This window comes from Salmo salar, chromosome 25 (assembly GCF_965601325.2).
Source record: "Salmo salar chromosome 25, fSalSal1, whole genome shotgun sequence".
Classification (NCBI taxonomy): Eukaryota; Metazoa; Chordata; class Actinopteri; order Salmoniformes; family Salmonidae; genus Salmo; species Salmo salar.
Window position 1 is genome coordinate 39,645,538 of NC_138315.1, and position 22,527 is coordinate 39,668,064.

Below are 22,527 nucleotides of genomic sequence, written 5' to 3' on the forward strand. Positions count from 1 at the left end.
ATAGGATATAAAAATGAGGTAACACATGCAATATCCCTTTGTCATCCAACACCATGAAGAAAAGAAAAGAACTGGCAGTTCAAAAGGGACAGATGGTCGTAGACCTTCATAAATCTGGTAACGGCTACAAGAAGATCTACAAACGATTGAGTATACCACTGAGCACTGTCAGGGCAATTATTAAAACATTCAAAAGATATGGAACAGTTGAAAACCTCACGGATAGAGGACGCAAATGCATTTTCCCCCCCAGGATAGGGAGGAGGATCGTGGGAGAAGCAACAAAACCCCCAGAATCACTGTGAAAGAATTGCAGGCCTTGGTGCCATCTTGGGGACACCAGGTTTAAAAAAGCACCATCAGACGCCACCTCCACAACCACAGGCTCTTTGGAAGGGTTGCCAGAAGAAAGCCCTTAATGACCCCAAGACACAGACGCAAGCGCTTGGAGTTTGCCAAACGTCATTTAAATGATGATTGGAAGAAGGTGCTTTGGTCAGATGAGACCAAAATTTAAGATACAGATACAGCATCGGCATGTTTGGCGCCGAAACAGAGATGCATACAAGGAGAAGCACCTCATACTCACGGTGAAATATGGTGGTTTTGGGGCTGTTTTAATTCCAGAGGTCCAGAGGCACTGGTTAAGATTGATGGCATAATGAATTCCACCAAGTACTAGGTAATTTTGGCTGACAATCTGGTTGCCTCTGCCAGAAGGCTGGGACTTGGCCGTATGTGGACTTTCCAACAAGACAATGACCCAAAACAGACCTCAAGATCCACACAGAAATGGTTCTGTGACAACAAAATCAATTTTCTGCCATGGCCATCTCAGTCGCCGGACCTCAATCCAATAGAAAACCTGTGGGCTGAGTGGAAGAGGGCAGTTGATAAGCGCAAACCCAAGAATGTGAAGGATCTTGAAATGATCTGCATAGAGGAATTGTCCAAAATCCCTCCAAATGTGTTCCTTAACCTTGTCAAACATTACAGGAAAAGACTCCATGCTGTTATCATTGCCAGAGGTGGTGGCACTAAGTACTAAATGAGGAGTGCTAATAATTATGAAACCTTGATTTTGGTTAAATGTATTTTGTATTGAATAATTGTATGATTTTGGTGGGTTCCATTGAAACATTAATAAAGTACAGTATTTCTCACATGTTGGTATTTTGAGTTTATCTCTATAATTATATTGTTTATATTTTTTTTAAGTATTGTTTGTGCATTGCCAGTCAGGGGTGCCAGTAATTTTGGAGTCAACTGTATATATATAGTATATATATATGTACAGTACCAGTCAAAAGGTTTGGACACACCTACTCATTCAAGGGCTTTTCTTTATTTTACTATTTTCTACATTGTAGAATAACAGTGAAGACATCAAAACTATGAAATAACATCTATGGAATCATGTAGTAAACAAAAAAGTGTTAAACAGATCAAAATATATGTTATATTTGAGATTCTTCAAAGTAGCCACCTTTTGCTTTGATGACAGCTTTGCACACTCTTGGCATTCTCTCAACCAGCTTCACATGGAATGCTTTTCCAACAGTCTTGAAGGAGTTCCCACATATGCTGAGCACTTGTTGGCTGCTTTGTTTTCACTCTGCGGAACAACTCATCCCAAACCATCACAATTGGGTTGAGGTTGGGTGATTGTGGAGGCCAGGTCATCTAATGCAGCACTCCATCACTCTCCTTGGTCAATTACCCCTTACACAGCCTGGAGGTGTGATTTGGGTAATTGTCCTGTTGAAAAACAAATGATAGTCCCACTAAGCACAAACCAGATGGGATGGCGTATCGCTGCAGAATGCTGTGGTAGCCTGCTGGTTAAATGTGCCTTCAATTCTAAATAAATCACCAGCAAAGCACCCCCACACCATCAAACCTCCTCCTCCATGCTTCACGGTTGGAACCACACTTGTGGAGATCATCCGTTCACCTACTCTGCATTTCACAAAGACACTGTGGTTGGAACCAAAAATCTCACATCTGGACTCATCAGACCAAAGGGCATATTTCCACTGGTCTAATATCCATTGTTCGTGTTTCTTTGCCCAAGCAAGTCTCTTCTTCTTATTGGTGCCCTTTAGTCAGTCCCTCAAGGATTCCATGATTCTGTGATCGCATAATTCCATTTCAAAATCAACCAATCAGCGCATATGCGAGAGCTCGCAATTTTGACCAATCCCCGCACTTTTAGCGCATAAAAGGGTCCAATCAAAAGCGGGTTCGTAATTTTGACCAATTACTGCACTGTTACCGTTGAAAATGGCCCAATCCACATGTCAACAAAGTTTCCCCCCCCTGGCCTGTCAGCGTATTCACGTGTGAAGATGATGAGTGATTGTTGATGGCTGACAGGCAGTACAATGAACAGAAATCAATCTCATTTGCCAACAAAAATAACAGCTAACGAGCGCGCAAAACAATTTCGAAATGTTTTTTAAACTAGAGAAAGTCGACAATCAACAGTCACTTGGAATCAGCAAAGCATATGAGAATGTCAGAACAGTTCCCACAGCAGTGGCAGACCACCATGACTGAAGTGGTAGAAGGGAAGACTGTGGTAAGCGCTGAAAGAATCAAGGTGAGTGGCGTTTTACTCAAACTTTTACTCCGCTAACCTTGGCTTTAGTTGGGTGGCCGGCACTCTGTTCTCCCCAGTCTGCTCTATGGAGAGCGCTGCTCAAAGCACTGAGTGTAATTTGTCAGCTTTGCCGTTTTAAACTCTCTGTAAAACTTAATACGGATCACGAAAGCACAATCTTTCTGGATTTAAAATTTTTTATAGTACATATCAATCACGTTTTTATCTACCTTACAACCCTTTCAGAAAGAAATCACAATCTCAAGACATATCGATCCTCAAATTGAAAGCGATTGATCAGCTTTGAATCTATTTGTTTATTTTAGAGAGAGAGAGAGTGAGAAGGAGATGCATCTCGTGTTGATAGCAAGCCCCAAGCCTGAAGGAGAGGAGAGGTGTGTGTGAGTGAATGTGTGAGTGGATTATGACAGAGCTGTTTGTTCAGGAAAATAAACAAAATTGAGCACATTATATGTTTATAATTGTTTTTGTATTCTGTATTCTGCTTAAAATCCTCCTAAAACTGAGCACATATTATTTTTTATTGCTGAATATGAAATTAACGTGAAAAAAAACATCGCAAAATGTATAGCAGAATTTCAGAAAAGCTGCCGCAAAATCAAGCAGTTTTGGCCGCAGAAATCACAAAACAAATTTGTGAAATCCTGGAGGGACTGTTTAGTAGTGGTTTCTTTGCAGCAAGTCGACCATGAAGGTCTGATTCACGCAGTCTCCTCTCAACAGTTGATGTTGAGATGTGTCTGTTACTTGAACTCTGTGAAGCATTTATTTGGGCTGCAATTTCTGAGGTTGGTAACTTTAATTAACTTATCCTCTGCAACAGCATGAAGCACGTTGAGGGAATGCCAAGAGTGTGCAAAACTGTCATCAAGGTAAAGGGTGGCTACATTATAGAATCTCAATCATAACATATATTTAGATTTGTTCAACACATTTTTGGTTAGTACATGATTCCATAAGTGTTATTTCATAGTTTTTATGTCGTCACTATTATTCTACAATGTAGAAAATAGTAAAAATAAAGAAAAAGTCCAAACTTTTGACTGGTACTCTATATGTGTGTGTGTGTTTATATATATATATATATGTGCATGACATATGTGTGTGTGTGTGTGTGTGTGTGTGTGTGTGTGTGCATGTGCATATGTGTGTGTATATACAGTCTGTGTGTGTACATACAGTATATGTGTGTATATACTGTTGAAGTCGGAAGTTTACATACACTTAGGTTACTCGTTTTTCATCCACTCCACAAATTTCTTGTTCACAAACTATAGATTTGGCAAGTCGGTTAGGACATCTACTGTGTGTATGACACAAGCAATTTTTCCAACAATTGTTTACAGACATATTATTTCACTTATATTTCACTGTATCACAATTCCAGTGGGTCAGAAGTTTACATACACTAAGTTGACTGTGCCTTTAAACAGCTTGGAAAATTCCAGAAAATGATGTCATGGCTTTGGAAGCTTCTGATAGGCTAATTGACATAATTTGAGTAAATTGGGGGTGTACCTGTGGATGTATTTCAAGGCCTACCTTCAAACTCAATGACTCTTTGCTTGACATCATGGGAAAATCAAAAGAAATCAACCAAGACCTCAGAAACAAAATTGTAGATCTCCACAAGTCTGGTTCATCCTTGGGAGCAATGTCCAGATGCCTGAAGGTACCACGTTCATCTGTACAAACAACAGTACGCAAGTATAAACACCATGGGACCACGCAGTCGTCACACCGCTCAGGAAGGAGACACGTTCTGTCTCCTAGAGATGAACGTACTTTGGTGCAAAAAGTGCAAATCAATCCCAGAACAACAGCAAAGGACCTTGTGAAGATGCTGGAGGAAACAGGTACAAAAGTATCTATATCCACAGTAAAACGAGTCATATATCGACATAACCTGAAAGGCCGCTCAGCAAGGAAGAAGACACTGCTCCAAAACCACCATAAAAAGCCAGACTACGGTTTGCAACTGCACATGGGGACATCATGAGGAGGAGGATTATGTGGATATATTGAAGCAACATCTCAAGATGTTAAAGCTTGGATCTTCCAAATGGACAATGACCCCAAGCATACTTCCAAAGTTGTGGCAAAATGCCTTAAGGACAACAAAGTCAAGGTATTGGAGTGGCCATCACAAAGCCCTGACCTCAATCATATAGAGAATTTGTGGGCAGAACTGAAAAAGCGTGTGCGAGCAAGGAGACCTACAAATCTGACTCAGTTACACCAGCTCTGTCAGGAGGAATGGGCCAAAATTCACCCAACTTATTGTGGGAAGCTTGTGGAAGGCTACCCGAAACGTTTAACCGAAGTTAAACAATTTTAAAGCAATGCTACGAAATATTAATTGAGTGTATGTAAACTTCTGACCCACTGGGAATGTGATGAAAGAAATAAAAGCTGAAATAAATAATTCTCTCTACTATTATTCTGACATTTCACATTCTAAAAATAAAGTGGTGATCCTAACTGGTGGTGATCCTAACTGGTGGAGCGCATGCCAAGACGCATGAAAGCTGTGATTGGAATAACCCTGATTTTCACCAAATATTGATTTCTGAACTCTTCCTAAGTTAAAACATTAGTATTGTGTTGTTTAAAAATGAATATGAACTTATTTTTTAGCATTATTCGAGGTCTGACAACACTGCATCTTTTTTGTTATTTTGACCAGTTGTCATCTTCTGCAAATAAATGCTCTAAATGACAATATTTTTGTATGGAATTTGGGAGAAATGTTGTCAGTAGTTTATAGAATAAAACAAAAATGTTAATTTTCCCCAAACACATACCTATAAATAGGAAAACCAGAGAAACTGATCATTTTGCTGTATATATATATATGTGCATGTGTATATATACAGTGTATCTGTGTATATACAGTACGTGTGTGTGTGTTTGTATATACAGTATATATATGTGTGTGTGTTTCTGTCCCTCTCACCCTCTCCAGATTGTGGTGTAGTTCCATAGCTCTGAGTAGGTGATCTTTCCTTGCTCTCAGGGTGGAACTAAGTTCCTTGCTCACGGCTCGGAGCTCGCTGCATTTGGGCTGGATGGAGTCCTCAGCATAGTGAGAGCTCTGGATCAACTCGTCACCCTCACGGGCCAGAGCCTGTGCTTCGTCCAATACCTCCTACAGAGAGAGAGAGAGAGAGAGAGAGAGAGAGAGAACGAGAGAGAGAGAGAGAGAGAGAGAGAGAGAGAGAGAGAGACAAAGAGAGACAAAGAGAGACAAAGAGAGAGAGAGAGAGACAAAGAGAGAGAGAGAGAGAGAGACAAAGAGAGAGAGAGAGAGAGAGAGAGAGACAAAGAGAGACAGAGGGAGAGAGGGAGAGCAAGACAGACAGAGGGAGAGAGGGAGGGAGGGAGAGCGAGACAGAGAGAGCTTCAGAGCCACCCAGACGAGGCCTCCCATCCCCCTGCCCCCCACCGCAGACCCACACTTGGAGGAGCCACAGCCCAGCAGGCAGAGCTACACACAGGCTGTGAAAGGAGCAACTGGCCCAGCCCCCACCAACCAACTGAATGACATTAAACACATGCTGAGTCTACTATGCTCACATGTGATAGGTCGAGGGTCATGGTAAGATGAGCACAAGAACTCCACCATCCTCACACTACATCCACCCAAGTGGCATGACACAAATGTTATCTTCAACAAATCACATTTGCATAATAAGAGTTTTTACTTTAATTGAAAAATCCTATTTTAATAATTATTTTGGGATTGTGAGTGTTTGTCTCATTTTGAAGGTATAGAAAAAAAAAGTTATGAAATCTTTTTACATTGCATGTTGGAATTTACAAGGATTGAAGTCCTCTGCTTTTGGGCTAAAGAGCAGAAACCCAGACTTCCTGAAAGAAATTGCTGATGTTGATATTGTAGTACTACAGGAAACATGGTGCAGAGGTGATGTTTCCACTGGCTGTCCACTAGGTTATAGGGAGATCATCCTACCATCCACTACATTAAAAGGAATCACACAGGGCAGAGACTCAGGGAGAATGTTAATATGGTATAAATCTGAACTAATTAATTCAATCGAATTGATTAAAACAGGATAATTCTTTATCTGGTTAAAAATCCACAAGGAGGCTGTCTTGACAGATAAAAATGTCTTCCCCTGTGCCACATACATTCCCCCCTCAGAGTCACCCTACTTCAATGAAGAGAGTTTCTCCATTCTAGAGGGGGAAATTAGTCACTTTCAGGCTCAAGGAAAAGTACTGGTCTGTGGAGACCTGAATGGTTGAACAGCAGAAGAACCAGACACTATTAACAGTCATGGGGATAAACACCTACCAGGAAGCAACAACCTTTCCCCCCCCACATACCCCCACAGAAACAACTATGACAAAGTAAAAAAAAAATGGAGTACAGCTCATGAAGCTCTGTCGAACACTGGGTCTGTACATAGTCAATGGTAGGCTGAGAGGGGACTCTTTTGGTAGGTACACCTACAGTTCATCCCTTGGCAGCAGCACTGTAGACTACTTCCTCACCGACCTAAACCCAGAGTCTCTCAGAGCCTTCACAGTCAGCCCACTAACACCTCTCTCAGACCACAGTAAAATCACAGTGTATCTGAGAAGAGCGGAACCCAACCATGAAGCATCACGGCCCAATAAATGACATGGTACTAAACAGGCCTGTAGATGGAGTGCAAACAGTACAGACATCTACCAAAAATCAATTAGTAGCCAAAAAATACAATCTCTCCTGGACAACTTTTTAGCCTTAACATTCTCCTACAGCAATGAAGGTGTAAATTTTGGCCGTTTGGAACATAAACTTTATATTTGACAAATTAGCCTCCTTGGCTAATTGAAAGAAGCATAAGATCAAACCAGAAATAACAGAAAATGAAAAATGGTTTGATAATGATTGCAAAAATCTAAGAAAGTCATTGAGAAATATATCTAATCAAAAACACAGAACCAGACAACATGAATATAAGCCTTCAATAGGGGGAAACACTGAAGCAATACAAACACACCCTAAGAACAAAAAAGGAACAGCACATTAGAAATCAGCTGGATGGAATTGAGGAATCCATAGAATCAAACCACTTCTGGGAGAATTGGAATAAATGAAACAAACCTCATCAGGAGGAATTGGCTATGCAAAATGGGGATATGTGGAGAAATCGCTTTGCAAACCTCTACAGCAATATAGCAAAGAGCCCAGAACAAAAAGATATTCAAGAAAAATTACAAATCCTTGAATCAGCAGTCAAAGACTATCAGAATCCTGTGGATACCCCAATTACAGAAGAAGAATTTTTGAAAAACTACGCACTCTCCAACCCAAAAAGGCCTGTGGCGCTGATGGTATTTTAAATGAAATGATCAAATATCTTCAACATTATCCTCACTGCAGGTATTTTCCCCGATATTTGGAACCAGGGATTGATCACACCAATCTATAAAAATGGAGACAAATTTCACCCAAATAATTACAGAGGAATTTGCATTAACAGCAACTTGGGGAAAATTCTCTGCAGTATTCTAAATATCAGACTACATAATTTCCTTGATGAACACAACGTCCTGAGCAGAAGCCAGATTGGATTTCTAAAAAATTATCGTACAACAGACCACATTTACACCCTCCACACTCTAATTGACAAACAAGTAAACCAAAACAAAGGCAAAATCTACTCGTGTTTTGTAGATTTCAAGAAAGCATTTGACTCAATTTGGCACGAAGGTCTTTTTAATAAACTAATAGAAAGTGGTATTGGAGGGAAAACATATGATGTTATTAAATAAATGTACACTAAAAACAAATGTGCGGTTAAAATTGGCAACAAGAAAACAGACTTCTTCTCTCAGGGACGGGGAGTGAAACAGGGCTGCCCATTAAGTCCAACACCATTTAACATCTACATGAATGAACTGGCAAAAACATTAGAAGAATGGGAAGCACCTGGTATCACCCTACACAACACTGAAATCAAGTGTCTGCTGTACGCAGATGACCTGGTGCTGCTGTCTCCCACTAAAGAGGGTCTGCTGTAGACAGATGACCTGGTGCTGCTGTCTCCCACTAAAGAGGGTCTGCTGTAGACAGATGACCTGGTGCTGCTGTCTCCCACTAAAGAGGGGTTACAGCAGCACCTAGATCGTCTTCACAGGTTCTGTCAGACCTGGGCTCTGACCATTAAACTAAAAAAAACAAATATAATGATATTCCAAAAAAGGTCCGGAAATCAGGATGACAAATATAAATTCTTAAAGGTTCTATTAGAACACACCAAAAACTACACATATCTAGGACTAAATATCAGCAACACAGGTAGCTTTCACATGGCTGTGAATGAGCTGAGAGACAGAGCAAGAAGAGCATTCTATGCCATTAAAAGGAACATTAAAATCGAAATTCCAATTAGAATCTGGCTCAAAATTTTCCAATCGGTTATAGAACCAATTGCTCTGTATGGCAGTGAAGTATGGGGTCCACTCTCTAATAATGAATTCACCAAATGGGACAAACATCCAATTGAAATACTGCATGCAGAGTTTTGCAAGACTGTATTGCAAGTGCAAAGAAAAACTCTAAATAATGCATGTAGAGCAGAATTGGGCCAATACCCCCTCCTCATTCGAATAGAAAAAAGAGCCATCAAATTTTACAACCATCTAAAAACAAGTGACCCCAAAACAGTCCATCACACAGCTCTACAATGTCAAGAGATGAAACCAGAGAAGAGTCCCCTCAGCCAGCTGGTTCTGAGGCTCAGTTTACAAACCCAAACCAACCCCATAGAGCCCCAGGACAACACTCAGAAAATCGGGCCCAACCAAATCATCACAAAACAAAAAGAAAAATATATCACCTATTGGAAAGACACCAAAAAAATCTAAGTAAACTTCAATGCTATTTGGCTCTAAACAGACAGTACATGGTGGTAGACTATCTGACCACTGTGACTGATCAAAAACTAAGGAAAACACTGACTAGGTACAGACTCAGAGAGGACAGTCTGGCTATATAGACCGGTCATCACAGACAAACCTGGCTGCCCAGAGAGGACAGGCTGTGCTCATTCTGCTCCAGGGGAGAGGTAGAGACAGAGCTGCATTTCCTATTACACTGTGACAAATACTCAGACCTAAGAGAATATTTCTTTCCCAAAATTATAATTCAATACAAAGAATTTGAAACTATTAAAGATGAAGAAAAAATCAAATATTTATTGGGTGAAAAGCCAAAATGTGCAGTTTTGGCAGCCAAATATGTATCCTCCTGCCACAACCTGAGGGACAGCCAGTGAAAAGTGCAATGTAATATCGATAATATTTCCCATCTTATTTTGTTTTGTCTTTCATACCAGGTCATGTGTCTTCTCAGTCATGTTGACACTGGTCTACTACCATTGCTTTAATGTAATGTTGTTCTGATTAATATTGTTGTTCTAGTTGTTGTTAATGGTAATCCCATGTCCACTACTACTATTATTATTGCTGTTGGTCCCACCATTTATTTATATATAGAACACACTAGATAATGAATGTAAAACAATTAGAAAACACCTAAGACAAATGTCAAATGAAAAACATAAGCAGCAAAACAACCCAGAGCTACGATATGAATATTTTGAAACTCTGAAACAGTATAAACAAACACTGAAACGCAAGAAATTGAATTATACCAACAAGACACTTGATGAAATTGAAAACGCAATTGACCAAAATCAGTTCTGGGACATGTGGAACAATTTAAGCACAAAGCCACAAGAATTAGCCATACAAGATGTAGGAATTTGGAAAAAGTATTTTGATAATCTATACAAAAACATCCCACAAAAAGACTTACAACAGAACCAATTAGAAATTAAAGAAAAATTGAACATCCTTGAATCAGTCATTAAAAACAACCAAAATCCATTAGATTACCCAATAACCCAACAAGAACTAAATGAAAAGCTCAAATCTATTAAATCAAAGAAGGCTTGTGGTCTAGACAACATCAGAAATGAAATGCTGAAAAACAGCACACCTGAGTTGCAAAATGCTGTGCTTAAATTGTTCAACATGGTTTTAACTTCTGGCTGCTTCCCTGATGTCTGGAACCAGGGGCTCATCTCCCCTATCCACAAAAGTGGAGACAAATCAGACCCCAATAATTACAGGGGAATTTGCGTAAACAGTAACTTGGGAAAGGTTTTCTGTAGCATTTTGAATTCAAGAATTCAAACCTTTCTTCAAGAAAAAAATGTAATAAGTAAATGTCAAATTGGCTTTCTCCCTAACCATCGCACTACTGACCATATATACACCTTACACACACTAATTAATAAACACGTCCACCAAAAAAAAGAGGGCAAAATCTTTGCTTGCTTTATTGACTTTAAAAAAGCATTTGATTCTATTTGGCATGAAGGGCTATTCTACAGAATTCTCCAAAGTGGGCTTGGTGGTAAGGTGCATGACTTAATAAAATGTATGTACACAGAAAATAAATGTGCAATAAAAATCAAAAACCAAAGAACAGAATTATTTTCACAATGTCGAGGTGTGAGACAAGGCTGCAGTTTGAGTCCAAACCTTTTCAACATTTATATCAATGAATTAGCAGACATGTTGGACCATTCTCCAGCCCCAGGACTCACACTATTTGACACAGAGGTGAAATACCTGCTATATGCTGATGACTTGGTACTTCTATCACCAACCAAAGAAGGTCTTCAACAGAACATTAATATTCTAGAGCAATATTGCCATAATTGGGCCCTGGCAGTACATTTCCACAAAACAAAAATCATGATTTTCCAAACGAAAACCAGATGTCAGAAACACAAATATAAATTCAGCCTGAACAACACCATCATTGAACACACAAAAAATTACACCTACCTTGGTCTGACCATATCTGCATCGGGACACTTTAATATGGCAGTGAATACACTCAAAGAAAAAGCCCACAGAGCATTGTATGCAATAAAAATTAAATTATTCAAAATCAACATCCCAATTAGAATTTGGACCAAAATATTTGACTGTGTAATCCTACCAATAGCTCTTTACGGAAGTGAGGTTTGGGGGCCACTCAATAAACTGGACTTTAAAATGTGGGACAAACATCCAATTGAAGCCCTACATGCAGAATTCTGTCGGAAAATCCTACAAGTCCAGAGAAATACACCAACTAATGCATATAGGGCAGAATTGGGCCGCTTTCCAGTAATAATGAAAATACAGAAAAGATCATTCAAATTTTGGCTACATCTAAATTCAAGTCCAAATTCAAGTCTGCAATTTAAAGCACTCCAAACCCAAGAGCTGAGCCCAGAAACGAGCCCTCTCAGTCAGCTGGTGTTGGACCTCACCAACCAAGCTGACACCAGCACTGCTTCAAAAGAAAGAATTCAAATAAACAAAATCATGAACCAATCAAAGGACTCATATTTACAACATTGGAAAAACAAAACAAAATCCCAAAGCCGACTAAATTGCTATCTGACCCTAAACAGAGAATATGAATTGGCTGATTATCTCTACTCTGTCAGAGATACGAAGCAGAGACAGATCCTTACCAAGTACAGGCTGAGTGACCACCGATTGGCAATAGAAACCGGCAGACATAAAAAGACATGGCTACCCAAAGAGGAGCGTGTATGTGGTCACTGCACGACAGGGGAGGTAGAGACAGAGATGCACTTTCTCCTTTACTGTGATAAATATTCCTCACAAAGAGATTCCTTATTCACAGAAATGACTACATTTATTCCAAATTTGAACTTATTAAACCCAGAGGAAAAACTAAAAATACTCATGGGCGAAGGAGCAATGTCTCCTCTTGCAGCCAAATATGTATTTGCCTCCCATAGCCTGAGGGACACTGAATAATAACATCTGCATAGTAAGCAGTAACTTACTTATTATTACTATTATTGTTATTACTGTTATTGTTATTTCTATTATTATTGTTGTTTATCATTCCAAATAGTAGTGGTATGGGTAGTAATGGTAATGATAACAGTTTAGTGATGGTGGTGGTAGTAGTAGTAGTGGTAATGATGATAGTAGTTGTAGTACTGATGTAATGGTGAAGATGACCGTTATTTAGTTATAAGATAGTTATAGATTCATTTTCCATATTTAGATTTTTATATTTATTACATTCTACTATTTTACTATTATTTTACTACTATTTTATTGTTATTATTTTTAATTTTGTATTATTATTTACTGCCATTTTATATTATTATTTGTGTGGCTCAGTTGGTAGAGCATGGTGTTTGCAACGCCAGGGTTGTGGGTTCGATTCCCACGGGGGACCAGTACGGAAAACAATGTATGAAATGTATGCATTCACAACTGTAAGTCGCTCTGGATAAGAGCATCTGCTAAATGACTAAAATGTAATGTAAAATGTTATTGTTTATAATTGTATTACAATGTATATTGTATACATTGTTGCTTTGGCAATATTAACACAATGTTTTTCATGCCAATAAAGCAGCTTGAATTTGAATTTGAATTTGAGAGAGAGAAATAACAGGGAGATGATATGTGCTGTAGATAAGATGTGTATCAGTGTGTGTGTTTACTTACTAAGACTCTCTCCTCGTGGCTGTTCAGCTCGCGGAAGATGTGATCAGCATGGGCAGGGTTTATTCCCACCTCTGAGAAAGCTGTCAATCTCTCTGCCACCTGGTCCAGCAGACATCTCATCTGGAAGAGCAGCACAACAGAACACACACAGAGGCAATGACATTTAGTAGGACATACAGAAAGATCCAGATATACATGCATCAGCACAGGTGGCTGTGTCACTGTCCCATAGATGTACCAAGATCAGCTGTGTCACTATGCTGCTCTGTGGTGTATTGCTTTCAGATACTGTAGCTAGTCTATGTTACCCAAGGTCTACAGACATCAGGTGTGTGCGTGAGGTGTGTGTGTGTGTTGTGTGTGTGTGTGTTGAACTTCTTTGAGGAAAAGATCATGATCATTAGAAAGCAAATTACGGACTCCTCTTTAAATCTGGGTATTCCTCCAAAGCTCCATTGTCCTGAGTCTACACAACTCTGCCAGGACCTAGGATCAAGGGAGATACTAAAGTGTTTAAGTACTATATCTCTTGACACAATGATGAAAATAATCATGGCCTCCAAACCCTCAAGCTGCATACTGGACCCTATTCCAACTAAACTACTGAAAGAGCTGCTTCCTGTGCTTGGCCCTCCTATGTTGAACATAATAAACGGCTCTCTATCCACCGGATGTGTACCAAGCTCACTAAAAGTGGCAGTAATAAAGCCTCTCTTGAAAAAGCCGAATCTTGATCCAGAAATTATAAAAAACTATCGGCCTATATCGAATCTTCCATTCCTCTCAAAAATTTTAGAAAAAGCTGTTGCACAGCAACTCACTGCCTTCCTGAAGACAAACAATGTATACGAAACGCTTCAGTCTGGTTTTAGACCCCATCATAGCACTGAGACTGCACTTGTGAAGGTGGTAAATGACCTTTTAATGATGTCAGACCGAAGCTCTGCATCTGTCCTCGTGCTCCTAGATCTTAGTGCCGCTTTTGATACCATCGATCACCACATTCTTTTGGAGAGATTGGAAACCCAAATTGGTCTACATGGACAAGTTCTGGCCTGGTTTAGATCTTATCTGTCGGAAAGATATCAGTTTGTCTCTGTGAATGGTTTGTCCTCTGACAAATCAATTGTAAATTTCGGTGTTCCTCAAGGTTCCGTTTTAGGACCACTATTGTTTTCACTATATATTTTACCTCTTGGGGATGTCATTCGAAAGCATAATGTTAAATTTCACTGCTATGCGGACGACACACAGCTGTACATTTCAATGAAACATGGTGAAGCCCCAAAATTGCCCTCGCTAGAAGCCTGTGTTTCAGACATAAAGAAGTGGATGGCTGCAAACTTTCTACTTTTAAACTCGGACTAAACAGAGATGCTTGTTCTAGGTCCCAAGAAACAAAGAGATCTTCTGTTGAATCTGACAATTAATCTGGATGGTTGTACAGTCGTCTCAAATAAAACTGTGAAGGACCTCTGCGTTACTCTGGACCCTGATCTCTCTTTTGAAGAACATATCAAGACTGTTTCAAGGACAGCTTTTTTCCATCTACGTAACATTGCAAAAATCAGAAACTGTCCAAAAATGATGCAGAAAAATGTATCCATGCTTTTGTTACTTCTAGGCTGGACTACTGCAATGCTCTACTTTCCGGCTACCCGGATAAAGCACTAAATAAACTTCAGTTAGTGCTAAATACGGCTGCTAGAATCCTGACTAGAACCAAAAAATTTGATCATATTACTCCAGTGCTAGCCTCCCTGCACTGGCTTCCTGTTAAGGCAAGGGCTGATTTCAAGGTTTTACTGCTAACCTACAAAGCATTACATGGGCTTGCTCCTACCTATCTTTCCGATTTGGTCCTGCCGTACATACCTACACGTACGCTACGGTCTCAAGACGCAGGCCTCCTAATTGTCCCTAGAATTTCTAAGCAAACGGCTGGAGGTAGGGCTTTCTCCTATAGAGCTCCATTTTTATGGAATGGTCTGCCTACCCATGTGAGAGACGCAGACTCAGTCTCAACCTTTAAGTCTTTACTGAAGACTTATCTCTTCAGTAGGTCCTATGATTAAGTATAGTCTGGCCCAGGAGTGTGAAGGTGAACGGAAAGGCTGGAGCAACGAACCGCCCTTGCTGTCTCTGCCTTGCCGGTTCCCCTCTCTCCACTGGGATTCTGTGCCTCTAACCCTATTACAGGGGCTGAGTCACTTGCGTACTGGTGTTCTTCCATGCCGTCCATGGGAGGGGTGCGTCACCTGAGTGGGCTGAGTCACTGACGTGGTCTTCCTGTCTGGGTTGCCCCCCCCCCCCCTTGGGTTGTGCCGTGGCGGAGATCTTTGTGGGCTATACTCGGCCTTGTCTTAGGACGGTAAGTTGGTGGTTGGAGACATCCCTCTAGTGGTGCTTTGGCAAAGTGGGTGGGGTTATATCCTGCCTGTTTGGCCCTGTCCGGGGGTTTCATCGGATGGGGCCACAGTGTCTCCTGACCCCTCCTGTCTCAGCCTCCAGTATTTATGCTGCAGTAGTTTATGTATCGGGGGGCTAGGGTCAGTCTGTTTCATCTGGAGTATTTCTCTTGTCTTATCCGGTGTCCTGTGTGAATTTAAATATGCTCTCTCTAATTCTCTCTCTCTTTCTCTCTTTCTTTCTTTCTCTCGGAGGACCTGAGCCCTAGGACCATGCCTCAGGACTACCTGCCATGATGACTCCTTGCTGTCCCCAGTCCACCTGGCCGTGCTGCTGCTCCAGTTTCAACTGTTCTGCCTATGGAACCCTGACCTGTTCACCGGACGTGCTTGTTGCACCCTCGACAACTACTATGATTATTATTATTTGACCATGCTGGTCATTTATGAACATTTTAACATCTTGACCATGTTCTGTTATAATATCCACCCAGCACAGCCAGAAGAGGACTGGCCACCCCTCATAGCCTGGTTCCTCTCTAAGTTTCTTCCTAGGTTTTTGGCCTTTCTAGGGAGTTTTTCCTAGGGAGTTTTTCCTAGCCACCGTGCTTCTTTCACATGCATTGCTTGCTGTTTGGGGTTTTAGGCTGGGTTTCTGTACAGCACTTTGAGATATCAGCTGATGTACGAAGGGCTATATAAATACATTTGATTTGATTTGATTTGTCCCTCTCACCTCTCTGAAGTTGTGTTCAAAGTGGCGGAGCTGCAGACATTGCTCCAGCTTGGCCTGGTGTGTCCCCCAGAACTCATCACACGCCCGCTCTGACTCATCCAACTGGGACAACAGTCTGATAGAGGAGAGGAGAGAGAGATGGAGGAAGAGGGGAGAAGATGGATAGAGGATAGGGATAGGGAGGAAAGAGAGAGAGATGGGGAGGAAAGGATGGGGAGGGTTAAAGAGAGAGAGAGACAGAGATGGGGGGAGGCGAGAGAGCCAGACAGGGCCAGAGAAAGAGAGAAGAGGAGAAATAAGACATTTGGACAATCTCTGCTGTCTCTGTGTGCGTTCTGTCCCTCTGTGTGCGTTCTGTCCCTCTGTGTGCGTTCTGTCCCTCTGTGTGCGTTCTGTCCCTCTGTGAGCGTTCTGTCCCTCTGTGTGCGTTCTGTCCCTCTGTGTGCGTTCTGTCCCTCTGTGTGCATTCTGTCCCTCTGTGTGCGTTCTGTCCCTCTGTGTGCGTTCTGTTCACTCTACTGAGTTGAATGTGAAAGGTGCCAGACTGTGTTGTCTTCGCTGTCAACAGAGTTTCCCAAAATACTACATCTGACCCGAGAGCAGCCAGCACTGCCAGTCTTTATCATGGTGATGAGCATATGCTGCTGTGTGTTCTAAACTCTTGCATTGGTCTGGAGTGTTCTAGATTTCCTGTGTATAGTATATCTGACCCTACTGTGACCCTTGGTTCCCAGTGTGTGTTCTAACCCCAGTGTTCTAGGTTCCCAGTGGGTTCAATCCAAGTGTTCTAGGTTCTCAGTGTGTGTTCTAACCCCAGTGTTCTAGGTTCCCAGTGTGTGTTCTAACCCCAGTGTTCTAGGTTCCCAGTGTGTGTTCTAACCCCAGTGTTCTAGGTTCCCAGTGTGTGTTCTAACCCCAGTGTTCTAGGTTTCCAGTGTGTGTTCTAACCCCAGTGTTCTAGCTTCCCAGTGTGTGTTCTAACCCCAGTGTTCTAGGTTCCCAGTGTGTGTTCTAACCCCAGTGTTCTAGGTTCCCAGTGTGTGTTCTAACCCCAGTGTTCTAGGTCCCCAGTAGGTTCAATCCCAGTGTTCTAGGTTCTCAGTGTGTGTTCTAACCCCAGTGTTCTAGCTTCTCTGTGGGTTCTAACCCCAGTGTTCTAGGTTCCCATTGTGTGTTCTAACCCTAGTGTTCTAGGTTTCCAGTGCGTGTTCCAACCTCAGTGTTCTAGGTTCCCAGTGTGTGTTCTAACCCCAGTGTTCTAGGTTCCCAGTGGGTTCAACCCCAGTGTTCTAGGTTCTCAGTGTGTGTTCTATCCCCAGTGTTCTAGCTTCTCAGTGGGTTCTAACCCCAGTGTTCTAGGTTCCCATTGTGTGTTCTAACCCCAGTGTTCTAGGTTTCCAGTGTGTGTTCCAATCCCAGTGTTCTAGGTTCTCAGTGTGTGTTCTAACCCCAGTGTTCTAGCTTCTCTGTGTGTTCCAACCCCAGTGTTCTAGGTTCCCAGTGTGTGTTCTAACCCCAGTGTTCTAGGTTCCCAGTGGTTTCAACCCCAGTGTTCTAGGTTCCCAGTGTGTGTTCTAACCCCAGTGTTCTAGGTTCCCAGTGGGTTCAACCCCAGTGTTCTAGGTTCTCAGTGTGTGTTCTATCCCCAGTGTTCTAGCTTCTCTGTGTGTTCAACCCCAATGTTCTAGGTTCTCAGTGTGTTCTAAACTCTTGCATTGGTCTGGAGTGTTCTACATTTCCTGTGTATAGTATATCTGACCCTACTGTGACCCTTGGTTCCCAGTGTGTGTTCTAACCCCAGTGTTCTAGGTTCCCAGTGGGTTCAATCCGAGTGTTCTAGGTTCTCAGTGTGTGTTCTAACCCCAGTGTTCTAGGTTCCCAGTGTGTGTTCTAACCCCAGTGTTCTAGGTTCCCAGTGTGTGTTCTAACCCCAGTGTTCTAGGTTCCCAGTGTGTGTTCTAACCCCAGTGTTCTAGCTTCCCAGTGTGTGTTCTAACCCCAGTGTTCTAGCTTCTCTGTGTGTTCAACCCCAATGTTCTAGGTTCTCAGTGCGTTTTCTAACCCCAGTGTTCTAGGTTGTCTGTGTGTTCAACCCCTGTGTTCTAGCTCCTCTGTGTGTTCAACCCCAGTGTTCTAGGTTCTCAGTGTGTGTTATAACCAGTGTTCTAGCTCCTCTGTGTATTCAACCCCAGTGTTCTAGGTTCTCAGTGTGTGTTATTTTGTAATTTTTAATTTCACCTTTATTTAACCAGGTAGGCTAGTTGAGAACAAGTTCTCATTTGCAACTGCGACCTGGCCAAGATAAAGCATAGCAATTCGACACATACAACAACACAGAGTTACACATGGAATAAACAAAACATACAGTCAATAATACAGTAGAACAAAAGAAAACAAAATGTCTACATACAGTGAGTGCAAATGAGGTAAGATAAAGTAGTTAAGGCAATAAATAGGCCATGGTGGCGAAGTAATTACAATATAGCAATTAAACACTGGAATGGTAGATGTGCAGAAGATGAATGTGCAAGTAGCAATACTGGGGTGCAAAGGAGCAAGATAAATAAATAAATACAGTATGGGGATGAGGTAGGTAGATAGATGGGCTGTTTACAGATGGGCTATGTACAGGTGCAGTGATCTGTGAGCTGCTCTGACAGCTGGTGCTTAAAGCTAGTGAGGTAGATATGAGTCGCCGGCTTCAGAGATTTCTGCAGTTCGTTCCAGTCATTGGCAGCAGAGAACTGGAAGGAAAGACGACCAAAGGAGGAATTGGCTTTGGGGGTGACCAGTGAGATATACCTGCTGGAGCGCGTGCTACGAGTGGGTGCTGCTATGGTGACCAGTGAGCTGAGATAAGGCGGGGCTTTACCTAGCAGAGACTTGTAGATAACCTGTAGCCAGTGGGTTTGGCGACGAGTATGAAGCGAGGGCCAACCAACGAGAGCATACAGGTTGCAGTGGTGGGTAGGGTATGGGGCTTTGGTGACAAAACGGATGGCACTGTGATAGACTGCATCCAATTTGTTGAGTAGAGTGTTGGAGGCTGTTTTATAGATGACATCAAGGTAGTCGAGGATCGGTAGGATGGTCAGTTTTACAAGGGTATGTTTGGCAGCATGAGTGAAGGATGCTTTGTTGCGATATAGGAAGCCGATTCTAGATTTAATTTTGGATTGGAGATGCTTAATGTGAGTCTGGAAGGAGAGTTTACAGTCTAACCAGACACCTAGGTATTTGTAGTTGTCCACGTATTCTAAGTCAGAGCCGTCCAGAGTAGTGATGCTGGACGGGCGAGCAGGTGTAGGCAGTGATCGATTGAATAGCATGCATTTAGTTTTACTTGCGTTTAAGAGCAGTTGGAGGCCACGGAAGGAGAGTTGTATGGCACTGAAGCTCGTCTGAAGATTTGTTAACACAGTGTCCAAAGAGGGGCCAGAAGTATACAGAATGGTGTCGTCTGCGTAGAGGTGGATCAGAGAATCACCAGCAGCAAGAGCGACATCACTGATGTATACAGAGAAGAGAGTCGGCCCGAGAATTGAACCCTGTGGCACCCCCATAGAGACTGCCAGAGGTCCGGACAACAGGCCCTCCGATTTGACACACTGAACTCTATCAGAGAAGTAGTTGGTAAACCAGGCGAGGCAATCATTTGAATAACCAAGGCTGTCGAGTCTGCCAATAAGGATGTGGTTATTGACAGAGTCGAAAGCCTTGGCCAGGTCGATGAATACGGCTGCACAGTAATGTCTCTTATCGATGGCGGTTATGATGTTGTTTAGGACCTTGAGAGTGGCTGAGGTGCACACATGACCAGCTCGGGAAACCAGATTGCATAGCGGAGAAGGTGTGGTGGGATTCGAAATGGTCGGTAATCTGTTTGTTAACTTGGCTTTCGAAGACCTTAGAAAGACAGGGGAGGATAGATTTAGGTCTGTAGCAGTTTGGGTCTAGAGTGTCACCGCCTTTGAAGAGGGGGATGACCGCGGCAGCTTTCCAATCTTTGGGAATCTCAGACGATACGAAAGAGAGGTTGAACAGGCTAGTAATAGGGGTTGCAACAATTTCGGCAAATCATTTTAGAAAGAGAGGGTCCAGATTGTTTAGCCCGGCTGATTTGTAGGGGTCCAGATTTTGCAGCTCTTTCAGAACATCAGCTATCTGGATTTGGGTGAAGGATAAATGGTGGGAGCTTTGGCGGGTTGCTGTGGAGGGTGCCGGGCAGTTGACCGCGGTAGTGGTAGCCAGGTGGAAAGCATTGCCAGCCGTAGAGAAATGCTTATTGAAATTCTCAATTATTGTGGATTTATCGGTGGTGACAGTGTTTCCTAGCCTCAGAGCAGTGGACAGCTGGGAGGTGGTGCTCTTATTCTCCATGGACTTTACAGTGCCCAGAACTTTTTTGAGTTAGTACTACAGGAAGCAAATTTCTGTTTGAAAAAGCTAGCCTTAGCTTTCCTAACTGCCTGTGTATATTTGTTCCTAACTTCCCTGAAAAGTTGCATATCACGGGGGCTATCCGATGCTAATGCAGAACGCCACAGAATGTTTTTGTGCTGGTCAAGGGCAGACTGATCTGGAGTGAACCAAGGACTATACTTCCTAGTTCAAACTTTTTTGAATGGGGCATGCTTATTTAAGATGGTGAGGAAGGCACTTTTAAAGAACAACCAGGCATCCTCTACTGACAGGATGAGGTCAATGTCATTCCAGGATACCCTGGCCAGGTCGATTAGAAAGGCCTGCTTGCAGAAGTGTTTTAGGGAGCGTTTGACAGTGATGAGGGGTGGTCGTTTGGTCGCAGACCCATTACGGATGCAGGCAATGAGGCAGTGATCACTGAGATCTTGATTGAAAACAGTAGAGGTGTATTTGGAGGGCAAGTTAGTTAGGATGATATCTATGAGGGTGCCCGTGTTTACGGATTTGAGGTTGTACCTGGTAGGTTCATTGATAATTTGTGTGAGATTGAGGGCATCTAGCTTAGATTGCAGGATGGCCGGGGTGTTAAGCATGTCCCCGTTTAGGTCACCTAGTTGCACGAGCTCAGAAGATAGATGTGGGGCAATCAATTCACATATGGTATCGAGGGCACAGCTGGGGGCAGAGGGAGGTCTATAGCAAGCGGCAACAGTGAGAGACTTGTTTCGGGAAAGGTGAATTTTTAGAAGTAGAAGCTCGAATTGTTTGGGTACAGACTTGGATAGTAATACAGAACTCTGCAGGCTATCTCTGCAGTATATTGCAACACCGCCCCCTTTGGCAGTTCTATCTTGGCGGAAAATGTTATAGTTAGCGATGGAGATTTCAGGGTTTTTGGTGGTTTTCCTAAGCCAGGATTCAGACATGGCTAAGACATCTGGGTTGGCAGAGTGTGCTAAAGCAGTGAGTAAAACAAACTTAGGGAGGAGGCTTCTAATGTTAACATGCATGAAACCAAGGCTTTTACAGTTATAACCCCAGTGTTCTAGGTTCTCTGTGTGTTTTAACCCCAGTGTTCTAGGTTCTCTGTGTGTTTTAACCCCAGTGTTATAGGTTCTCTGTGTGTTTTAACCCCAGTGTTATAGGTTTTAACTGTGTGTTCTAAGCCCAACCCCAGTGTTCTGGGTTCCCAGTGTGTGTTCTAACCTCTGTACGGTGGCCAGGTTCTCCAGTTCGTCCTGGTTCATGTTGTGATCGGGATCTCTGACCACTGGCTCATTAATACTCTCCAACAGTCTGCTGCCCTGTCCTAGAGCCACCTGTAGATCCTCCTGGAGGTAAACCCACATCCCAGTAGTCAGATACACACACTACCAGTTCAGTAGTGTGGGATAAGGAACACTATACAACAACTCATTTAGATTCAACACAGGTGGATTGTCATTAAATACATTCAGCCTCATTTGTGTATTTGTCTATCTGGAGGACCAGGTGTGTGTGTGTGTGTGTGTGTGTGTGTGTGTGTGTGTGTGTGTGTGTGTGTGTGTGTGTGTGTGCGTGCGTGCGTGCGTGCGTGCGTGCGTGCGTGTGTCTGCTCTGTACCTTCATCTTGTCTTTCTTGTCAGTGTGTGATCTCAGTAAGTTGTCAGTAGCCTGGATCTCGTTGGGTAGTTCAGTCTCTGCTAGCTCTGTCCCAAACGACTGCAGGATCTGAGCTGTTCTCTTCACCACCAAAGCAAAGCCCTCCATGTCCTAGACAC

The 22,527-nt window shown here is 42.4% G+C and overlaps 1 protein-coding gene across 2 annotated transcripts in view; it reads right to left on the reverse strand.

The window, feature by feature from the left end:
* LOC106586727 (guanine nucleotide exchange factor DBS) overlaps nucleotides 1-22,527 on the reverse strand; it is a 136,992-nt gene that overhangs the window by 22,571 nt on the left and 91,894 nt on the right. For both annotated transcript variants that reach the window (XM_045707348.2, XM_045707347.2), the window contains exons 7-11: nucleotides 22,370-22,519; nucleotides 21,974-22,098; nucleotides 16,343-16,457; nucleotides 13,199-13,318; nucleotides 5,580-5,771 (exon numbers count right to left, since the gene is read on the reverse strand). In XM_045707348.2, coding sequence (XP_045563304.1) covers nucleotides 5,580-5,771; nucleotides 13,199-13,318; nucleotides 16,343-16,457; nucleotides 21,974-22,098; nucleotides 22,370-22,519 — 702 coding nt within the window. The remainder of the gene's footprint in view (nucleotides 1-5,579; nucleotides 5,772-13,198; nucleotides 13,319-16,342; nucleotides 16,458-21,973; nucleotides 22,099-22,369; nucleotides 22,520-22,527) is intronic.